This window comes from Euwallacea fornicatus, chromosome 14 (genome assembly GCF_040115645.1).
Source record: "Euwallacea fornicatus isolate EFF26 chromosome 14, ASM4011564v1, whole genome shotgun sequence".
Taxonomy (NCBI): domain Eukaryota; kingdom Metazoa; phylum Arthropoda; class Insecta; order Coleoptera; family Curculionidae; genus Euwallacea; species Euwallacea fornicatus.
In genome coordinates this window covers 1,156,621-1,176,733 of record NC_089554.1, presented here as the reverse complement: position 1 = coordinate 1,176,733, position 20,113 = coordinate 1,156,621, and the positions used below count along the sequence as shown (strand labels likewise).

Sequence of the window (20,113 nt, the reverse complement as noted above, 5' to 3'; positions counted from 1 at the left end):
AACTCATTAGGGCCACCTATTAGCAAGCCTTCAAGCTAAAATAAAATAAATTTCCTAATGTCGCCTTAGAAAGATTGACCTTTGCCACTTGGAAAAATAAAAAATCCATACCTAGGCGCTAATGAATAATCCAAATTACTATCCACACCAGAATGAAATTAAAACAGCGAAATTCCATATAATTGGATGGAAACATTACCAGGGATTTAACGATCGCGAGCCAATTTCGCATGTTTTATGTTGGACGTAACTTTTGTGCTTTATTTTACCCGTCGTCGGTTCAAGCTATGGGTAGGTTCGTTATTGTATCGAAAACTCCATAGAATTCAAAAACACATACATTCTCATGGACAACAGCTCTTTTTAAGTTTGAGTTAACAACCTAGCCATTAGTCCGCGTATTCCAAACGATTCTAAACCGTTTTTCTCATTAGTTTGTATAGCTCGTTTTACTCAATTCGAATTGAAACTAACATTGAGCAATTTTACAATTCATAGTTTAAATGTGTTTTTCTTTGAGATTATTTTAACCGAATCAGCTAATTTTCTAAGACTTCTATCTCCTACACGACTTCTAGATGGTTCTTGCGTTAGCTCAAATTCATATATAAATACACTCAGACTCTTGAACTAATTATTAATAATGGCTTAAAAAATGTCTCCTTGGTAGTAGCTGACAAGTAAAATGATTAATTATTGCAATACGGACTGTGAAATGCGAGATTGATTACTTTTTAGGGATTAACTGGAGATTTTATTTGGGTTTTTGTTTTTAAAAGCCTATATTTTAGATCCAAAATTAATCTTATTATGTCCTTTAGGAAAATTTTATATGAATCAGTTTGTTGATAGAAACAGATTAACCTTCCTCTGCTAGAAAGGCTGAAAGAAAAATTTTAAATAATTGCATTGAGATCCAAACCCGAGCAGCTATGTGGCAACAATGCATTAGAATACTAGATAGGTACATAAAATTATTATTGTGGAAATTTTGTCGGCATTACTGTATTAGTTATTATTGCAATATCCATTATATGCGATAATTAATGTGGGTGAGCTCTAAAATGAAACTGACGTTACTCTGATTGCATTATGCCTGCTTTAACTTAAAGCGTCAAAAGTTTACCGATACAAGCGCAGTAACGTTACTGGTACGACTTAAGTAACGAAACAATTTTATCGTGTTTTTACTTCCGTGTTAACCGGAACTGTCAATAATTTGGCCCTTAAATCGCGTCTTACCTTTATCATCTGATAAATGGCGAAATATCTGTTATGCTTAATATTACAAACAAAAATGATTCGCAAAACGGACTAAGTATTGTATAATCATAATTCCTCGTTTGCATTAGTTACTGTTTGCACAGGATTTGCTTAACATTTACCATGTGCTCTTGTACCTAATTATTATTTACCAGCATCCGAGCTTAATCATCGATAAAATCATTAACGCTATCAACAAAAGAGCAGAATGATATTTAACATCGACACTTAATAAATATTTGTTGTGGGAATAATTATTTATACGGGGAGACTAGGGAACTATTCGAAGACTATACGAGTATGAAATATTACATTTGCTTGTTGCATGATCATTCCTCTTATACAGGGTGCCTCATAAACTTTATGCCAAATTATGATGAGCCAAGTGACAATATATATAAATTTTTTTAGTTTAGCAATTTCATGTCACCTTACTATTGTGCAAACAACAATTGTTCTAATACCTACATTCTCCTTGAATATAGTTTCGCATCTTCACCTTGACTCTTGATCTAACCTGAACTAGAATTTGTGTAACACTCTGTAAAATAACTAATATTAAATAAAAAAATATGTATGAGTTCAGGTATTAAAATTAAATTTAAAAAAATCGGAATATTACAAACGGCAATGAACCTCGGCAAAATCCTTTTATCAAGTTGATAAATATGTAATTAGTTAAGGTTTCACAAATAATCAGTGAAACGTAGCTTTCTTATACCTTCTAAACTAGAAGAAAAATTGTATTATACGAATGATTTTAAATTACATAAGTTGGCAACTCTAGATTTAGTATTACAAGAATAGTCCTAGAAGTACTCACCTGATATATAAATGGCGATTTTTTGTTCATAATTCCTCTATATTACAAAGATCTGAGCTTAAAAAACTTATGTCTAAAGTTTTTGGGAGCTACATTGATTTGTATTTTTTGCAGTTCTCTTTAGTAAACTCTATTAAAGAATTTGTAGACATAGAAAAAATTGGTCATCGATACGTGATTCAATACTTTCATTTGAAATGTTTTAGTGCATCCAACATGAAAAGAGAATTAGATTCTACTCTGGAAGACTCTGGTTCATCGTTAACAATTCTAAAATATTGAGTAACGCGTTCCTACGAGCTACCAAGACAAAGTTTGCACTGGCCGACCTAGTGACACTCCAGATCTGACTACTTCAGGAATTGTGGTGAAAATTCGCAAAACTACACTATAAGATAAGCACTTCAAAAAGTACTGTACATAGCATTTTGCGTGAACAATTGGATATGAGAAAACTGGGCGCAAAATGAACGAAGATGGTACCATGAGGATGTTTCGCAAAGTTTCGCAGCATTAAATTCGAGTTGATGCCGTCGACTTATAACCATGAATGAAACACAGGTCAATCATTTCACACTTAAGAGGAAAGAACAATAAAAATAATGGACTCAAAAGAGAGAATCGGCTCCAATGAAGGCGACAGCAGTTCCATCTGCAGGAAAAGTGATGATATCAGTTTTTCGGGATGCAAGTGAGATCATTTTTGATTACTATCTTCCCAAAGGATAAAGAATTAATGTAAAAAAATATATAAATTCAGTCCAGTGTTTGAACAAAGAAATTAGAAAAACAAACGACCGCATTTGCCGAAAAAAAAGCTTGTTTCAAAAAGACAACGTTTCGATCAAAATCAATCATCTTGGTTTGGCATTTTTGCTCACCCACCCTATTGGCCCGATTCAAGTCCTTCAGGTTATTTTCTATTTCCAAATTTGAAAAAATTGCTCAATAGAAAGATATTTGCCAATAATGAAGAAATTCGTACCTAGTTCAAAAATTCAAAGCTTCTTAGTATAAACCTCATAGAACAACACTGGAAAAAGCGCATCAATGTGACAGGAGACTGTGTTGAAAAATAATGTAATGATTTCCAAAATTTGTTTTTCTTTAACTATTAGGTCGCGTACTTCTGGGACTATCCTCATATGTTAGCACTTCCTACAAGAAATATTACCAGAAATTGTGACTAACTACTAAAAGGATTTAGCTCTGCGCGTTCTTCATTAGAAACATCCTCGGAAATATAAAATTCTTCTTTGAAGGTTTTCGTGCATTTCATTTTGGGCCATTTTACCATCGCTTTACGCTTACTATCGAGCGTGAAGCACGAAATTTTATGAATCTGTTAATGATCTAGCAGTGACGCCAATTTCAAAATATAAACTATAAAATTTTCCCAACATAACCGTTTTATAGCCTTGTTTGCACACAAAGCACATTTTGCTGGTCCTATCTAATACCCAACAACCATCAATTTACAAGATTCACAATGGATAGGTGAATTTGGCAACGTCGCCATAATTTAGCATCAAAACCGTATCTACATCTACACCAATTTGTCAGATCACCGAATTGTTTGCCATTAGTCAGATGTATTCCACACTAATCTAAAATAGAGAGGATTCACGCCATTAATGTTGGTACCCTATAAGTGCTCTTGTGATACGTTGTGGTGATCGGTGACGCAATGAACTTGTTTAGATTAATCGGATCGCTATCTTATCTAAATAGACATTTTATGGTGTTAGTTACAAGGCGCTGTAAGCGATGTAGTATTTACATGCGTGACGGAGAAGCCGGAAATTTTTGGTAAAATTGATGTTTGTGCGTGAGTAGTGATCATTTAGTATTCTAGTAAAAGTATTGTCTTACTAATGTTGCCTTATTCGCGGAATAACCATACAATCGACTTACGAAAAACCTGCTAATATTCTTATAAATTAAATGTATTTAAAAATTCTAAAAGTAATTTACACTCTTAGTGGTCTTAGTGGCGTCAATTAATTAGCGCAAGTACGTAAGAAAATCGTCACGTATCTATGACGCTGCTGTACTTAAAGCGGTGCTAATTAACGTTATGACACCTTTTGCCAAAGTTTACCTATTATTATCATGCAGTGTCTTCCTGATATAAAATGACATTATCTAGACGATAACGTAATGGATAATTTATTCACTGAGTAGACTAACATTGAACTTGCCGGGTTCGTTTAAAAAATTTTGGGATAAAAAACTGATAGTCTGCAATTAGTGTATGTTCGTAATTACATGTTTAATTATTCAAATTTTCGTTGTAAGTAAAACAACATAGTTTTTCTTTAGTGGATTACATATGCAATTACATTACATCTAAATTATTATTACCAACAACTTTACGTAAAATTTAATAATAAAGCCGCTATTTCCAGTTCCAGTGCACAGTACAACAATATTTTTACTAGAATATACTAGTTAATGAAATATATGGGTGTGTCAGTGACTTTAAACGAATTTTGTTAGTTAGTATGGATGTAAAAGTGCCTAAAATGCCGATTGTTATAAACACGAAGAAGCCTTACAACCGAAAAATACGAATCCCCAGGAGGAACTCGGATTATGTGTTGGACCATTATATTAGGTTTGAAAAGTAATTTTTAATTAAATATCTTGAAGTATGAAAAAAATGGAATTCTTGGTATTTATTTGCTATTTCAATAATTATGCTTTTCTTTGAATGTTTTATTTTGTATTTTTTGTTCTTCGTCATCGCCAAAGAAGACGAAAATATCACCTTATGCATTTAATTTCGTATATTTTAATACTTCAATTACATATTACAACGTGTAAAATATTATTAGTAGCATTATAGTGCTTAGTAGAAAATTCCTCTCAATTAAAATTCGCTATATTATAACAATATTCCTCCAATTACCTCTAATAACGACGTTGTTTAGATCTAAATTACTGTTGCTGATTTGTAATTATTTGAGTAATACAGAGTGTCCCAAACAAATAAGTGTTTTAAAGAATCTGGGGGATTGATTTTTTTTTTAAGTTTACAAAACTTTGGACCACTTCAAAATATTCTATTAATCAGAAGAATCACTTTCTTAAATCATTACGAGGGCTAAAGTGCGATACCTCGTAACTAACAATTTTACTGAAAATAAGATTTTCCTATTGCTTAGTTTTCTGTACTTACCTAAATTTGATGCCAAACGTAATGAATCAAGAAATAAGTTTGTTCACGTTTTAAAAGAAAATAAATAGGAGATTGCAAATCTTACCAAGGCACCAAGTCTTATGCCTCAAAGTAAAACCAAATAAGCCTGTTCGTCGGTATCATCAGTACCAATCTATATTAAGATAACGATCATTGAATTTAGTTTCAATGATCTTTAACTAGTTCTTTAACAAATTAATAAAGTTTTAAAGCAGTTTCCTACGTCGCTCAAAGTGTGTAGTTGTATTTTGCGACATGCCATGGACATTACTCCCCAACTAATTATGTTAAAAAAACTTCTGTAAATTGTTTTATCAATATGTGTATTTTATAAGAATCTATTCCACAAAATCCAGTAGACACTTTGGCCTCCAAAAAAAACTCAACTAATAACTCGACACTTTACTCCTTGTCAAAATGAGACAAAAAAGATCTCTTAAAAAATATTCGTTTTAATAATTTCATCTTAGTGTTCTTGACCTAAGTTACTATGCAATTTTTCTCTTGTAAAATGTGCAGAAAGCATGCATATAATATTTTTACCCATTTCTCTATTGTCCGTTTGTACTTATTTGCACTAATTGTTTATAAATTATTAAATATTCAAAAAGCTGAAAATTCCTATACCTTTCGTGCGAACAGTAGGTGCCACGTCATGTCATGTTTCCTCAGATGAGTGATAATTATAATAATAACATATCTTAAATAGTTCAGAAAGTTTTTTTAACCGAAATCAAGTTATTGACCAGTCGAAAGTCGCTATGATGTCAAGGACAAGTCTAGAAAGTCAGTGTAATCAATCGTTTGGAAATTCCAAATTTGCAAACAAGATTAAATGTAATATAAAATCCTGCATGAGTGTATGACTTTAAATAAGTTATATCGCAATTCGTTAGTTTATAAAAACTGATTATATGACTTTGTAATCTTCGCTTGAACTGCATATAGTATTTGGCCTTAGCTCAATCAATATGGTTTAAGATTGACCTATCAGGTCCATCCATCATGTATTACATATCACTCCCATTTCATTCCATTCATAAAGTGTAAGTATTCATTAATTGTTATTCAGAAAACGCCAAGAGTAATTTAGACTGGTTAAAATGTAACTCAGAAGGTATTCATTTTAATTTAGTTTGGAGAATTGTAATTCGGAGTGTAAAATATAATTCATCAGGACAAATTGTGATTTACAAATCAATTAAAGCTATTCTGACTTCTCAAATGTATATTCATAAGAACACGTCAATGGTAAAACAAGTAGATAGAAAGTCTGTGAAAATTGTTCTGAAAAGAACTTGTCTTTTTTCACACATTTTCCTAGATACAATGTGATTATTCTCATGGTAAATTTATCAATACATTAATAATTTGGGATATAAGTGGATAAAGTGAAGACATGCAGGGCGACTCATATTCACTGCTCACCAATGGGATTTTGATAATTATATAAGATACGAGATCGTTTAAATTGGGTTAATGTTGCTAATGTTCGACCTTTATTAAATGTCGTTTTAAAATTTGGATAGTTCCGATTATTTCTGAGAATAACAAAAAAAACCGAAATTTTCACAAATGGTTCTTTTTTTCAGTTATTTGAATTCTTTTATTGAATATCACTTGCTTATGGACACTTTTGCTTCTTTATTCCATAGCGTTATTAGATTTAAAATACAATATTTCGGAATTTAGAAACAGTCAACTTAATTTTTTTTTAATGTGCTCCTGAATTTTGTATTACATTTTTGGAAAGTCTGATTTTCTTAATTAAATGATGTATCACTCTCGCAGTTAAAAAAAGTAATAGTGCAAAATTGATTTCTAATAAATAATATAATAAAACACAACTCAGGTTTGAGTGTTACCATGGAAACAACAAACTAAATGCACTATATTCTACCATATTTCATTTCAATCGGCAAAAATGTAAATACGGCTGCCGTCTTGCAGGATATTCTTGAAGATATACTCCATTAGCACGTACAGAATTTCTATGGTGTATGAAATAAAGTAGCAACAGGTCACGATATTCTTCATTTGTGTAATACATAGTGTTTTTTCGAATTCAGTATGCTGTCGTGTAAGTGTTACAAAACTATTGTATAGACTTTGAAATCTCAAAACCAACGTCTTAAGCAGTCTTGATTTGTTATTTTCACAGTATCACTTATGTCTGAGTAGTGTTTCATTATTTTTATTGCGTTTGATTTTAAAAGAGGGGTGACATATCATTTAATAAAAAAAACTTTAAAGACTTTTCAAAAATGTAATAACACATTCAGGTCTCTCTTTAAAATAATTAAGTTAATGATGATTTCCAAATTCCGAAACGTTGCGTTTAAGATATAATGACGCCATCTTATTAAAGAGCAAATGTGCCCACGAGCAAGTGAAATTTTCGTTTTTTCGATCATCTTTGGAAGTAATCGGAATTTTTCAAATTTTAAAACGTTATTTAACAAAGCTCGAAAATGTGCAAATTTGCCCCAATTTCAACGACCTGACATCTTTTATAGTTTTTGAGATCTCAATCCTATCACAATAGTAGGGAGCGAATTCGAATTATATGCAGGCTGTACAATTTTTTGTAAATTCCAAGGTGTCTCGATACACAACATATTACCACACTTTTCCCCTACTTATCTAAGAGATTAAATTACTAAACACAGACTTAGCAAGGTATATCCCTGCAATGATTTATGACAATCAGATAATTTTCCTATACGATTTAGCTAAGCATACTAAATTCCTTTATAAAAAATCGTCATTGTTCAGCGGGAGGAATTGCGTTTACTAATTTTATTGAATACCATAATTATTTCGTCATTTTCCGCTTGATGTTTAATGCGATTGGGATTTGAATTGCTTTTATGTTGAATAGGATTATGTGTTAGTGGAAAAGCTTAAATTTTTATGTTATACACCTCAAGTACCTATCTAGTTAGAATGTCGAATGAAGATGAATTGGGTGACTTTTAATGTATTATGGCACTCAAAATTTGTTATCTCCAAATAACAGTCTATAATCCAAACCCCTAGATTGAAATTCCCTTAGTACCTTATTAATATAAAAATTTCAAAATCCCGATTTATTTTCCTTAGTTGAAAAAAGAAAGTAATTTATTATTACTTTTATGTAGCGAGAAGTACGTATTTATTCGCTATACATACAATGTGTGCCAATTTAACCTTTCATGTATCTATTGGAATTTAAATGAAACACAAGTTAAATGGCAAAAGTTCTAGTCTATTATCAAACATGACTAAAAAAGAACCCACTTGAACGGTTCAGTTTTTTAAGAAATTTTTCATTGTAAAAACTACGCATTTTCAACAATCTTGAAAAAATATTTTTCAAGTCACATTTCAGTAAATTACGCTGTGAAGAGGAAATTTTAAAATTACGTTTCAATTTTGTATTTTCAATTTTTCAATTAAGTTTTATTTTGGGAGATTTATTCTGTAGCTTTTGAAATCTCATTCGAAAATCTTATTCCTTATTATGAAATTAAAAAATCACACACATTATTCTGAGAGAAAGTATGGTTTCCTCAATTCGATTTTCAGTCAAACAAATCGCTGGAGAATTGTGATTTCATCATTTGTAAAATTAAAATTATTTATGAAACAAGAAAGAAAAGTAGGAAAATGTGCTATATTTTAGCAACAAAAATATTAAGCCCAATACAAACCTCCAGGAAGTAAAAGATTTTCTCCACCAAAGATAGGAAGAACTAAGTTACATTAAAAAAAACAAAATTACAAGGAAAAAAATCGCTGGAGGAAAAGTAGCTCATATCTCTTTTTCTTTTCACATGGAGGTAACTTCTGGCGCTATGAAGTAAAAGAACTGGCTTTGTTTCAATTTGATTTTCTTTTCTAGTTTTGATGTTGAAAATGGTGCCAGTCCCGGTCGCAGTCCACTCGACGGTAGTGCCTCTCCTTCGGCTGGTTTGGTACTGCAGAACTTGCCTCAGCGCCGGGAGAGCTTCCTCTATCGCTCGGACAGCGACTTCGAGATGTCGCCCAAGTCCATGTCCAGGAACTCGTCCATCGCCAGCGAAAGGTAAGTGTCCACTTTCTGCATTAAAAAATTTGGATACTAAAATAAAAAAAAATATATTGGTATGAACTACTTGGACTGGAAAATTATTTCCTTTCCGGTGTCTTCCTACATATCTAAAAAATCAATAAATAAAATTCTTCAGAGAATAAGTGCTTCAGAAATTTGCCGCAACCGCCACCTACCTCAAATCTCTTCTACTGCTTGGTCATTGATTTTTTTCGCTGTATTAAAATTTACGTCGATAAAATACAGAAATGAGATATAAATTTCATAAATAGAGTTAATTTTGTTCGATAAATGCACGAGCAAGTAGTTCCATGAAAACTCCTTGTTTATTTGGAACTCGACCTTTAGTCAATACGTAAAACATCTTTTGTATTATACATATCTCAAGACCGTTGTAGCTACAAACAAATTTTGACTAAAAAGTAAAAAATGCAGTATCAGAAATGCATTTAAAGCTCTCTTCATTTGGAGATTCAGCATTGGTTATTTTTAACTTGTATTGAATTTCCAGGCATCGTCGAGCTGTCTGTCGCATTTTCAAGAAAAAAGCTGGCAGATTAGATTAAATTTTTATTATTTAGAAGGTCTTTGAAACTCACATTCTGATTTAGTTATTAGCTCGAACTAATTCAATGTGTTTTTCTTCCTTTTAAAATGATCAAATTAAATAATTATTATTTTAAATAATTAAATCACGTACTTATATAGATATTTACATACCGATCATATTTTTATCTATCTACTCATGCTAAGATATAGTACCATATAAGTTGTTCTACAAGGTAATTGTTAAAAAAACTCAAATAAGCCTTGAAATATTAGAGACATATCTCAGATCAATAGATCTTTGAGTCACATACATATTTGAAGGTAAATAGTAGATTACTTAATAACATTGTATGATTACCATTCATCGTCTGCTGTACTATATGACAAAGTTTATTAGTGAATAATATAACTGAAATAAAGTTAAACATTTTTATATTGCGTACACATCATAATCAATGTTTTATGCATTCCGCAGCATGCATAAAACGGTCTTTATGATGCAGGTATGGTTGCTACGGAAACAAAATTTTAGACGTATCAATTGCGTCATATCTAAACACGTTTATAAATAAAGTCACATAAAACTTTCATAAAGCATCGATTAGTTATAATGTTGCCGCACTTGTAATACAAAATTGTATAACATTCATCTGTAACACCCATATTAAAACCCCATTACCAGCACTAGCACCCAATATGCCGCGCGTGCTTTAAATGCCTTATTATAGACTTGTATCGTAACATGCTACTTTTATAAATCTCATAGATCGGGTTCGTTATTCTTTGAGAGTCGTAAGCCGTTGTAAATATGTATGTAATAAAGTTATTTACCACTACCATTTAGTTACCGTTCTATAATGTGTTGATATTATTTAACTTTGTCTCAGCCACCATTCACCAAAGTTTTTCATCGCTCTTGTAGAACATCTTATAGGTATACAGACAACAGACTCATTGAGATCTCCCTTTTACTTCTGAAGGGCCCTATTTTGATGATAAGTTTTTTTGTTGAAAAAATTACTCGAAATACCATTCGCCTACTATCGTCGAATTTATGGAAATGTAGAGCAAGGATTTGAAGATGTTATCCTAAGAAATTATGATACTTGTCTTGTTGCAATCGGCTGATTGTAACAAGACTTTTTATTTACCACTTTTAAGTTTTAAACTCATTAAAATCGTAATTAGAGTATTTTCAATTTTATCGACAAATCTCTCATGTTTTCACAATAAAAATTCGAAAATGGCCAAAAAAATATGTATCGATAAAAAATTTAGTAGCCAAAACAGGAATATTTTCCATGTAAATCACCTATACTGTATTTTACAGATTCAAGGAGAGTGAAAACATATTGGACAGATCGTATGTATTACATGATTTTTTTACAAACATCACAAGCTTGACATCCCCACCAATCAGTAGATAATTAGAAGGTCCCGTTTTTGGTTTATGCCATTTGCATGAGTTCAATATTGGTTTTTGGTTCTAGAGACACCGATACTTCACAATCATCGAGCTTTGCTTTAGAACTTGCAATAAAGTAGTTTTTTTTTTCGTGTTTTTTTAAGAGTTTGTAGTGTTGTTTTGCATTGGTTTTTGAGGAAGGTAATAAGTATATGTGGGAAGATTATCTCATATTTTTGTGTTAAATGTGAATAATAGATTATCAAGATCTTTCTTTAGCGAAAAAACGAAAATGTTTAGTACTTTTTCAAAAAATGTTTTTGCTTTTTGTTTGGTATTCTTTGAAAGTATTTTCCAACATTTTTTTTTAACAACGAATTGCATGAATATGTGGGAAAGTTAAATCATATTTTTGTGGTAAATATGAATATGTGAATTCTAATTTAGTTATGAAGAGTTAGTAAGGCACGTTAATACAAGCACTTCTAATGTGTTTACCAAACATTTCGTTCACCATCAAGTCCAGAAGATTGTTCGTTCTAAATATAAATATATAATATAGTTATCAATATTTAATGTTCATCTAATTCCACTGTTAACAAAAAGTTAAAATTATAACTATTTTTTGATAGTTAAAAAACGATGTTTTCGACATTTTTTAAATGTTTTTGAGTGGTTCTTTAAACAGCAAATTACTCATACACGTATGCCGTAAATCGTATATTTTTGTGTTAAAGTTGAATGCAAATGCTAATAATAAAATACGTTCATGTAAGAATATCTAATCGAAAGTTTAATTTCACCATAAAGTCCAGAAAGTCGTTGGTTATAGTTTATATTAATATAATGTTCTGTCTATTAAATCGCCACTAGCTAATTAGCGGACAGAAAAGCAAACTTATGTTTGTACTCATTTTTAATGTAATTATGTAATAATAATTGTTTAATCCAAATTCCACAATAAAGTTGAATTTATAAGATGCTTTATACATACGTGAATATGTTGGTTTGTGCATAGTGGAAAATTACAATGCATGTGTCAGCGAATCTATGAATTTAAGCAGTTTGGCAGCAATAGCAGTAAATTTTTAGAGAACAACATTCATAGTTTCTGTTTGGAATTTTTAGCGTGTTTCTAGTAATGGGTACAATGAATAATAAAATTGATTATACAGAATGAATTTAACATAAATAGCTGCAAAATAAAACAAATAATTAAAGAAATTAGGCGAAAAATGAGATTCCGGGTTAAAATGCATTTCGCCATTTGAATTAAATAAATAAATAATTTTTGTATGTATCCTTTTGTGGTACTTATTCAACAACAGATTATGGGTATAAGTAAATTTAAAAAGATTAAACGTATAAATCGTATCTTGTGAGAAATAAGAATTTCTAATGTTTTCTGTAAATTCGTATTCACCATCGAGTCCAGAAGTGATTATACCAGAAAAAGAAAGTAAAGTACTAATACATAAGGGGTTATTCTCTAAAGGAGCAGAATAACCGCATATCCAATTTCAGTCAAGACCACAAAAAATATGATTTCTTATCAATTAAGCTTTGTTACCACTTTTGAAAGAGTAAAATTTTTTGGTAGTTTTTGACAGCTTTGAGATCGAGTGTGATTTTTTACTTCTTTTTGAGCAGTAAATTTTAGTACGTATATATGGGAAGATTAACTTGTATGTGTAAGGTGTTTCATAAATGTCTTAGTCATCTTTAGTTAAATAAAGACGGTGATATAAAGCATTCACATGAGAACTTACATATGTATAACGTGCTATCAAAGTAAGTACTTTCATTTTCTTGCCTGGAAAATTCTTTTGTAGCAGTACATAATTGTGGAGATATCGTTAAAAGATTAATTGCTGGATTTTTGGATATTAACTGTAACTCTTAGTTATTAACAAAAGGCAGTAAGTACATCGACATAAGAATTTCCAGTAGGTACAAGTTAGTTGAGGTTACTTACCACAAAATTTACATTGAGCACCAGATTCAATAGGTTGTTTCTTAAGCAATTTCTGATTATTTTTAAAACTTCTTTTCCTATTTAATAAAGCTCACAGCTTTTGTATTCATTTTATTGAAACGTTAACAACTCAGCATTATCCAACTTTTTAACGTGGTAAATAAACATTAAATAAACAAAATATACGTTACAATAAGCAATTCATAGATAGATAATCTGATTGATAACTTCAAGTTTTTGCGTCATTATCTATTTGAAGTCCTCTCCAATCCAAAAACGATTATATTCTTAGTAAAATAATTAAAACCATATCACCGTTATTTAGAAAAAATACACCAATTAGTTTATAATGAAATAATTCCCAAAAACTCAAACGTTTCAATCGGTAATTGCAATCAGCGCGGTCCCCATTCAGATGCATCTGAAGATTAAAATTCTAAAAAATCCACCTTAAAGCAAGTATAAGTACCTACCCCTGAGAGACGTACCTACTCGAGAAACAGGCCGATCTCGAGAATAATCCGGGATTTGCTGACTCGCAAGCGGGTCAAGAGACACTTTCAGACTGGTGTCAGAAGACTGAATCGCACTTAACTGTTACCTTTACATCCCCGTAGACTGCAAGGGATGAAATGGGAAGATAAATTTGTCTATGTTGGATGCTTTGTCCGCTCCCGCAAGAATGTAATTAAAACACAATACAAATTCAAATTGGCCAGTGTGTAGACTGGCCAAAGTCAGTGACAACACAAATAATAGGAAGGAATATCAGAGTTCTGAGAATCATTTGTACCTACAAGTAAATTTTAGTTTCTCTTTCGTTTTGTATTCTATTCAAATGCAATTTGCATAATTTGAATCATTGGATTCGAACTTCTCTCCCAAGGCTAGTGATTAAGGATTAAACGATTAATTGCATTCGATTTAGTTGGATCCTTTATCTTGTAATTAGTGTTCTCTGCTATCATTGGCAAGTTATGGAACAAAAGGACCTCATTTGCTACTAAATAATATGTATACATGGAGATAACCTTAATAATAACTGATTTTAATTTATTGGGGAAGTAAGTTTCACTTCCTAAAATCTAAATAAGTCTCAAAATTGATTTCACCCAGGTAATTAATTTGAAGTTTTCCCTCAAACTCCTCGAAGGATTTAATTTAGGTACATACTTTTTCGAAAAAATCAATCTGCTTCAGACTTTTACACATCGGGATTTTTGTCTAACGTCACTCGAAAACATAAAAGCGAATTTTGATAGATTTGGCGGGACTGGGGACGTTATTACATGAAATTTTTTCCTCTATAAACATTGCTTTTTATACGGATTTCTAATTATCCGTGTTTTCCCATTTTTACTTTGGAATTAGACACTTGAGTCAATATACTTGAACGTGTCGATTTTTTCATTTTTTTTCTTGTAGTTGCTGCATATTAATGTGTAAATATTTGTCTGCCATTGAACCAATTAACAGATAGTAGGAAGATTAATTGACAAGTATAAGTTGATATGTATGCGATAATATGAAGTGGACTGTGATATGATATAAACATTTTGCATTTGATATACCGACGTGTAATTAATACTATTCGTTAATAAATATCATGGGCGAAAACGACGGTACCTTTCCTGTTTAATGCGATAAAAACATAATTAAAAAAAATCCTATTTTGCAACTATTGAAGTTTTCGTATGGGCTCGATGTGGACGTAGCAACTCACATTTTCAGCACTTTGTAATAATGGATATATCTCATCAATCCTTGAAACTTAAAACTTGCGAAAAACACGTACCTTTTTTTTCTAGATCCCTTTATACGTATGTTTCCGATTGTACAGGATAAATTCGTAGGTTGGCCATATTAATTACCTTACAGTAGCAGTTTTACATGCTGTTTGCAAACTGCTCTGAATTGGAGAGAATAGAAAATTAAAAAATATTGTAAGGTATTAATTTAAAAAAAATGTAGTTTATCATCGTTCTGCTTCGTTAGCTTACGGTGTATAATTAGAAATATTATGGAATAAGAAAAGGTAAGAAAAAATAGTTTAATTTCAATACATATCACTCGCTTTTCGTTTACAAACCACATTGTCTCGTTTATTGGCGCCAATGCCAGTGTAATTATTGCCCCTAATATGGTATACAAAAGAAGTAACATATTATCATTAAGATATTTCAGGGGACGATACTACTTTGCAAAATAATTTAAAAATGCTAATAGACCCATGGTCAAAAACACACCATTTTCAACATACAATGTGGCAAAGTTTCATGCTTTATATTTTCTGTATTTCTAATTTTGTTTGCGTTTAAAATTTAAGAAGTTTAATACAATGTTACGAATTGCTTCAGATAGTTGAGAACTGAGGCGAATGACTATCAGCATCAACGGGTGTATGTATTACATTATAGATATGATAAATTCGTGTTCGGGAATTCCTTTGCAAGTACCGTGCGCTTAAAAAAAATCCCGTTCAAGTAAACTTTAGAATTATATGACACCGAGCCTGTATGTATTTGATATGTTCTACGTAATCTCGCATATAAACAAATAAACCTAATTTCACTTTTTTAATGAACCGTCCATTCCGAAAGTAAGACTCAACTAAAAAGGTTTTTTATCTGGATGTAAACATTATTTTTAGCACTTAGAAAACTTTAATTAACTAACACACAAGTCTGTGGTGCTTTGAAAAAGACCACTTTTAATTAAATCCAACAAATAATGAAGGTAAACCGAATCGTATTTAAGTAAACTTAGGTTTATTTGTTTTTTTTTTATTGATTAAGGAGAACCTATAAAAGACATACGGGTTCAGTGTCAAATAATTCCAAAGTTTATTTGATCGGATTTTTTTTAACGTACGGTATAAGGTACTGAGCAGGAGCGCCATCTTACATAAACCGTACTCGTGATCTTAAAGCTAGGGAAACGTCCTCTAAAGCTGGAGGTAAGTTTTTTTCAAGAAGCTTCTTCCCCACTTTTTAACGGTTCCACAATCAATTTCGTCGGCAGTTCAACTCGTCCGAAAATCTCTTACTACACACACTTAACTAAAGATTCCTGTTCAAAATTATGTTCTCTCGTTAAATGCAGATTTTTTATGTTAAAATATAATTTTTCACACCTCACTCGCAACACTAATCGAAAATATAAACAGTCTCAGTTACCACTATTTCTTAGGGCTTGTAATTACTTCCACAGCACAATAATAGCTCGATTATCCACTCCCTTGAAACAATTTAGATTGTCTGTTAAGGTTAAATTGCATTGCTTATTACGATTTAAAGCAATATTGATTCTAACATTCATTAGTACATAAGAAAAAGTAAATGCTTGAGTTACATTTCATTATTATCATATCATTTCGTACATTTAAGTTATAAATAACGTAATATTGATTATTTTTTAGTTAAACTGAAATCGAAACAAAATTTTTAAGTTATAATGGAAGAAACGAGACAGGCATCTGGGAGAAGGTTCTCAATATTATCATTTTGTCTCTCTCTGTGTCGTATAACCTGAAAATTCAAGATAAGTATAGATATACGGTTTAAATCGATTGGTTCTGACGATCGGAACCGCATAATCAACCGTCGGATTTATGTTAGAAATGCACAATACTTATTTGGCATTCATCTGGACGTTTTGGTACTGTCTTACCTACGGTAACACCTTAACCCCCTCTCTGCAGAGCCATCTCTTTATTAAATAGACTATTTCCTTTAATGTGCCCTAAAACACTCTACAGTAAAATGTATAAAATTCGGATATATCCGGTTCTTGGAAGCACCATCGTTTTTTGTCCTTCCACTGACGATCAGTATTCACCTTAATCTGACCGTCACGGTAGAATAATAAAGGAACAGAGGCATTTTAATATTAAGAAATCCTTTCAGTTTAATTTTATTTTTAGCCTAATTTTGCTTAACTTTTTAAGTTGAAATAAAACTAAATTCAAACGAAAACAAAATTATAAAAACAGTCCAAAATTTCTTCCTTCAACAAAGATGCAGGACTCCACTTTTTTTCTCATAGGCTAACGATGTATCATATATTTTAAGAATATTGTGAGATATTTTAATAAATTTGATTAAATGCTACTATTGATTTAAAACTTTACCTGAACGTATACATGAGAAAAACGCAAAATATAAGAAAAAATGTGAAACCGATGCCCTGTATATCTAAAATAATCTGTTTTTTACCATGGGCGTATTAACATTTCTTAAATTATTTTTGAAGAGTCCTGTCGTGTCCTGAAATACTTCGATGATGATCAATTCTGTATAAAGAATATACTGCGAAGTATTTCGAGGTTTTTGTGTTTGTTCGCGGTGTTATTTGAATATGCAGCGGACCTTCAAGGGATGATCCTCTAAATGATTCTAAGTCGAAAAGTTTATATAAACATAGGTCCGATAACGGTTCGTTTTCAAAATACAGGGTTTTAAACTTTTTTTTTTGTTAAAAATCTTAATCATTTAGATGATTTTGTTTAAATTCGGCATTTGCCTATTGTTAAATGCTTTTTTACTTTAAAAAATGTGTATCATTTGTTTAAATGTAGTCTTAATAAACTGTTTTCGTTGTTTAATTTTTCTTAAATCTCCAGCGTTACCCTCTGTGCCATTAGTAACAAGAAACAAACAATTTGTAGCTTAAAAGATTTCTTTGTAGTATACTAAAAACTGTCATCAAGTTTCAACTTCATATCAGTTGATATCTTCTTGTTATTTAAAAGTTTTTGTTTTATGAGTAACAATTGAAAACAAGATTTACACCCTGTATCTTGAAAACGAAGCATTACCGGGCCTATGTTTATATAGGGTGACCGAAAATGTGATGTCACAAGGGGGCTATCGAGTTGGCTAAAATAATACTAGTACTTTATATAAAAAATTCCTAATGGCCTTCATTACCAAGTTATTCGCTTTTCAAGTAAGAACTTAAAAAAAGTATTTTTAATGTAACTTTTAAACAATTATCATGGTAATAATGAAAGTTGAGTGGTTTTAATGACTCATAGTGGTGTTTATTTTCATATGTAAATCGATTTTTCATGTCTTCCTTATAAAAGGGAGGTCAAAATGTCACATGTCACATACAACTTATTCGTTTTTGTAATGCGTTAACAAAATCAGAAATTTTGTTCGTAGGTTGATTTTTTCATAATTCTTCTATAAAAAAGATATATCATGCTTTAATCGATATCTTATACCGTTTTTGAGAAAATTGCAATTTATTATTAAAAAAATGGCACGTATTACAGCTAAATTTATCAAGATTATTTAATATGAGCATCTTGAACTGCAACACAACAGCTTCGACAAGACTACCTTCTACAAGTCCAAACGTTAGATGCGTATCTGCATAATCCTTGTTGTTAAACTCCAAGATATTAATACAATAAATCATGTTTATGAAACTGAATGTTCATATGAGCATTTTATTTTATTTTAAATTGTTGGTATGTATGATGTATAATTGTTGATTTTCTCAACAACGTTACAAGATATCAATTAAAGCAAGATAAAGCTTGTTTGTAGGAAGATTATAAAGGAATCAAGCAATGAAAAAAATACTGATTTCGTCATCTTACTAAGAAAATTAATGAATCTAAATGAAAAATGTTGACTTCCCCTGTACAAGGAAGAAATATGAAGAATCTCTTTACATATGAAAATAAGTACGACTATAAGTTATTTAAAATGCCCAACTTTCATTGTCAATGATATTATTTAAAAATTACAGCAAAAATACTTTTTTTAACTTATTATTTTGAGAGCGAATAACATGGTTACGAAAAACTCTAGAATTTTTTTTATATGAAGAATTAATATTATTTTAGTCTTCTCTATAACTCTTAGACTTTATAACTTAATTTTTCTGGATACCCTGTATAAACGATTCGTCTTCGAATCACTCACAGAACCACCCTTTGAAATTTAGCCGCTTGCTTACATAATACCCTGTATACTACTATTAATCGACCATTGGGTTTCTGTTCTTATACTAAAAGCACTTACGACTATAAAAAGAACTTTAGACTTGGAGTTGATCCAATGCAATGGCTGAAGGGTAAACGAAGCGAAATTGTCTTGTTTGTGTTGAAAAGCAAAGAGGGTTTTAAATGGTCCAGTTGTGACGATTATCTTTCCATTTTGTCTGGATTTATAACAGCCTTTCAGTTAGTCATGTCATGTATGTACGTGGGTATAGTAACGGGTCGGATGAATTTTGTAACGGGTTGTCGGAGTTCCTTATTTTCATAATCACTCTTAATGCAATTCGTTCTGTTCTTTAGTTTTTTCGTTACTTTTGCCCTCGGTGTATATTCGATAATTACCAATAATCTGCAGAAGGACTTATATAGGGTATCCACTTAAAGCTGTGATTAAAGATTACTCAAAAACGTTGCGTTGAATGAAAAAAAGTTGTCCGATGAAGAGAGGGACATGTCATGAAGATAATGACTTTTAGTTTAAACTTTACTTTAAGGTCTTTTAAGGGAAATTTTTTTCTTCAAACAGCAATCACGTATTTTTTTTAGAGATACTTGTAGACCTTCAAAAAAATAATATAATTTATTTGAACATTTTTTTTAATAAAACGTTTTGCGGCAGAGGTATCCTTGATTTTTGTCCAATTTTTGACATTGCCGAAATTATTGCATTTATTTTACTAGAAAAGTTTGGCAATGCGTATTCTATTCAAAAATCATAACAATCCTTCTCTCTAACGAAAAACAAAAAAAATCCTATGAAAGAAATAATTTTTAAAATTTTCTCTTCTTAAACTCTACCTTACAACAAGCT

General features: G+C 31.0%; 1 protein-coding gene across 14 annotated transcripts in view; it reads left to right on the top strand.

Moving 5' to 3' along the window:
- Window positions 1-20,113, top strand: part of dnc (phosphodiesterase dunce) — a 293,397-nt gene that overhangs the window by 136,587 nt on the left and 136,697 nt on the right. For 6 of the 14 annotated variants that reach the window (XM_066289946.1, XM_066289948.1, XM_066289945.1 and 3 more), the window contains 2 exons: window positions 9,172-9,354; window positions 11,240-11,272. In XM_066289946.1, the coding sequence (XP_066146043.1) occupies window positions 9,172-9,354; window positions 11,240-11,272 (216 nt within the window). Of the gene's footprint in view, window positions 1-3,670; window positions 3,915-4,494; window positions 4,713-9,171; window positions 9,355-11,239; window positions 11,273-20,113 lie in introns of those variants that run through there. The other 8 variants (XM_066289953.1, XM_066289951.1, XM_066289957.1 and 5 more) reach the window with 8 other exon arrangements.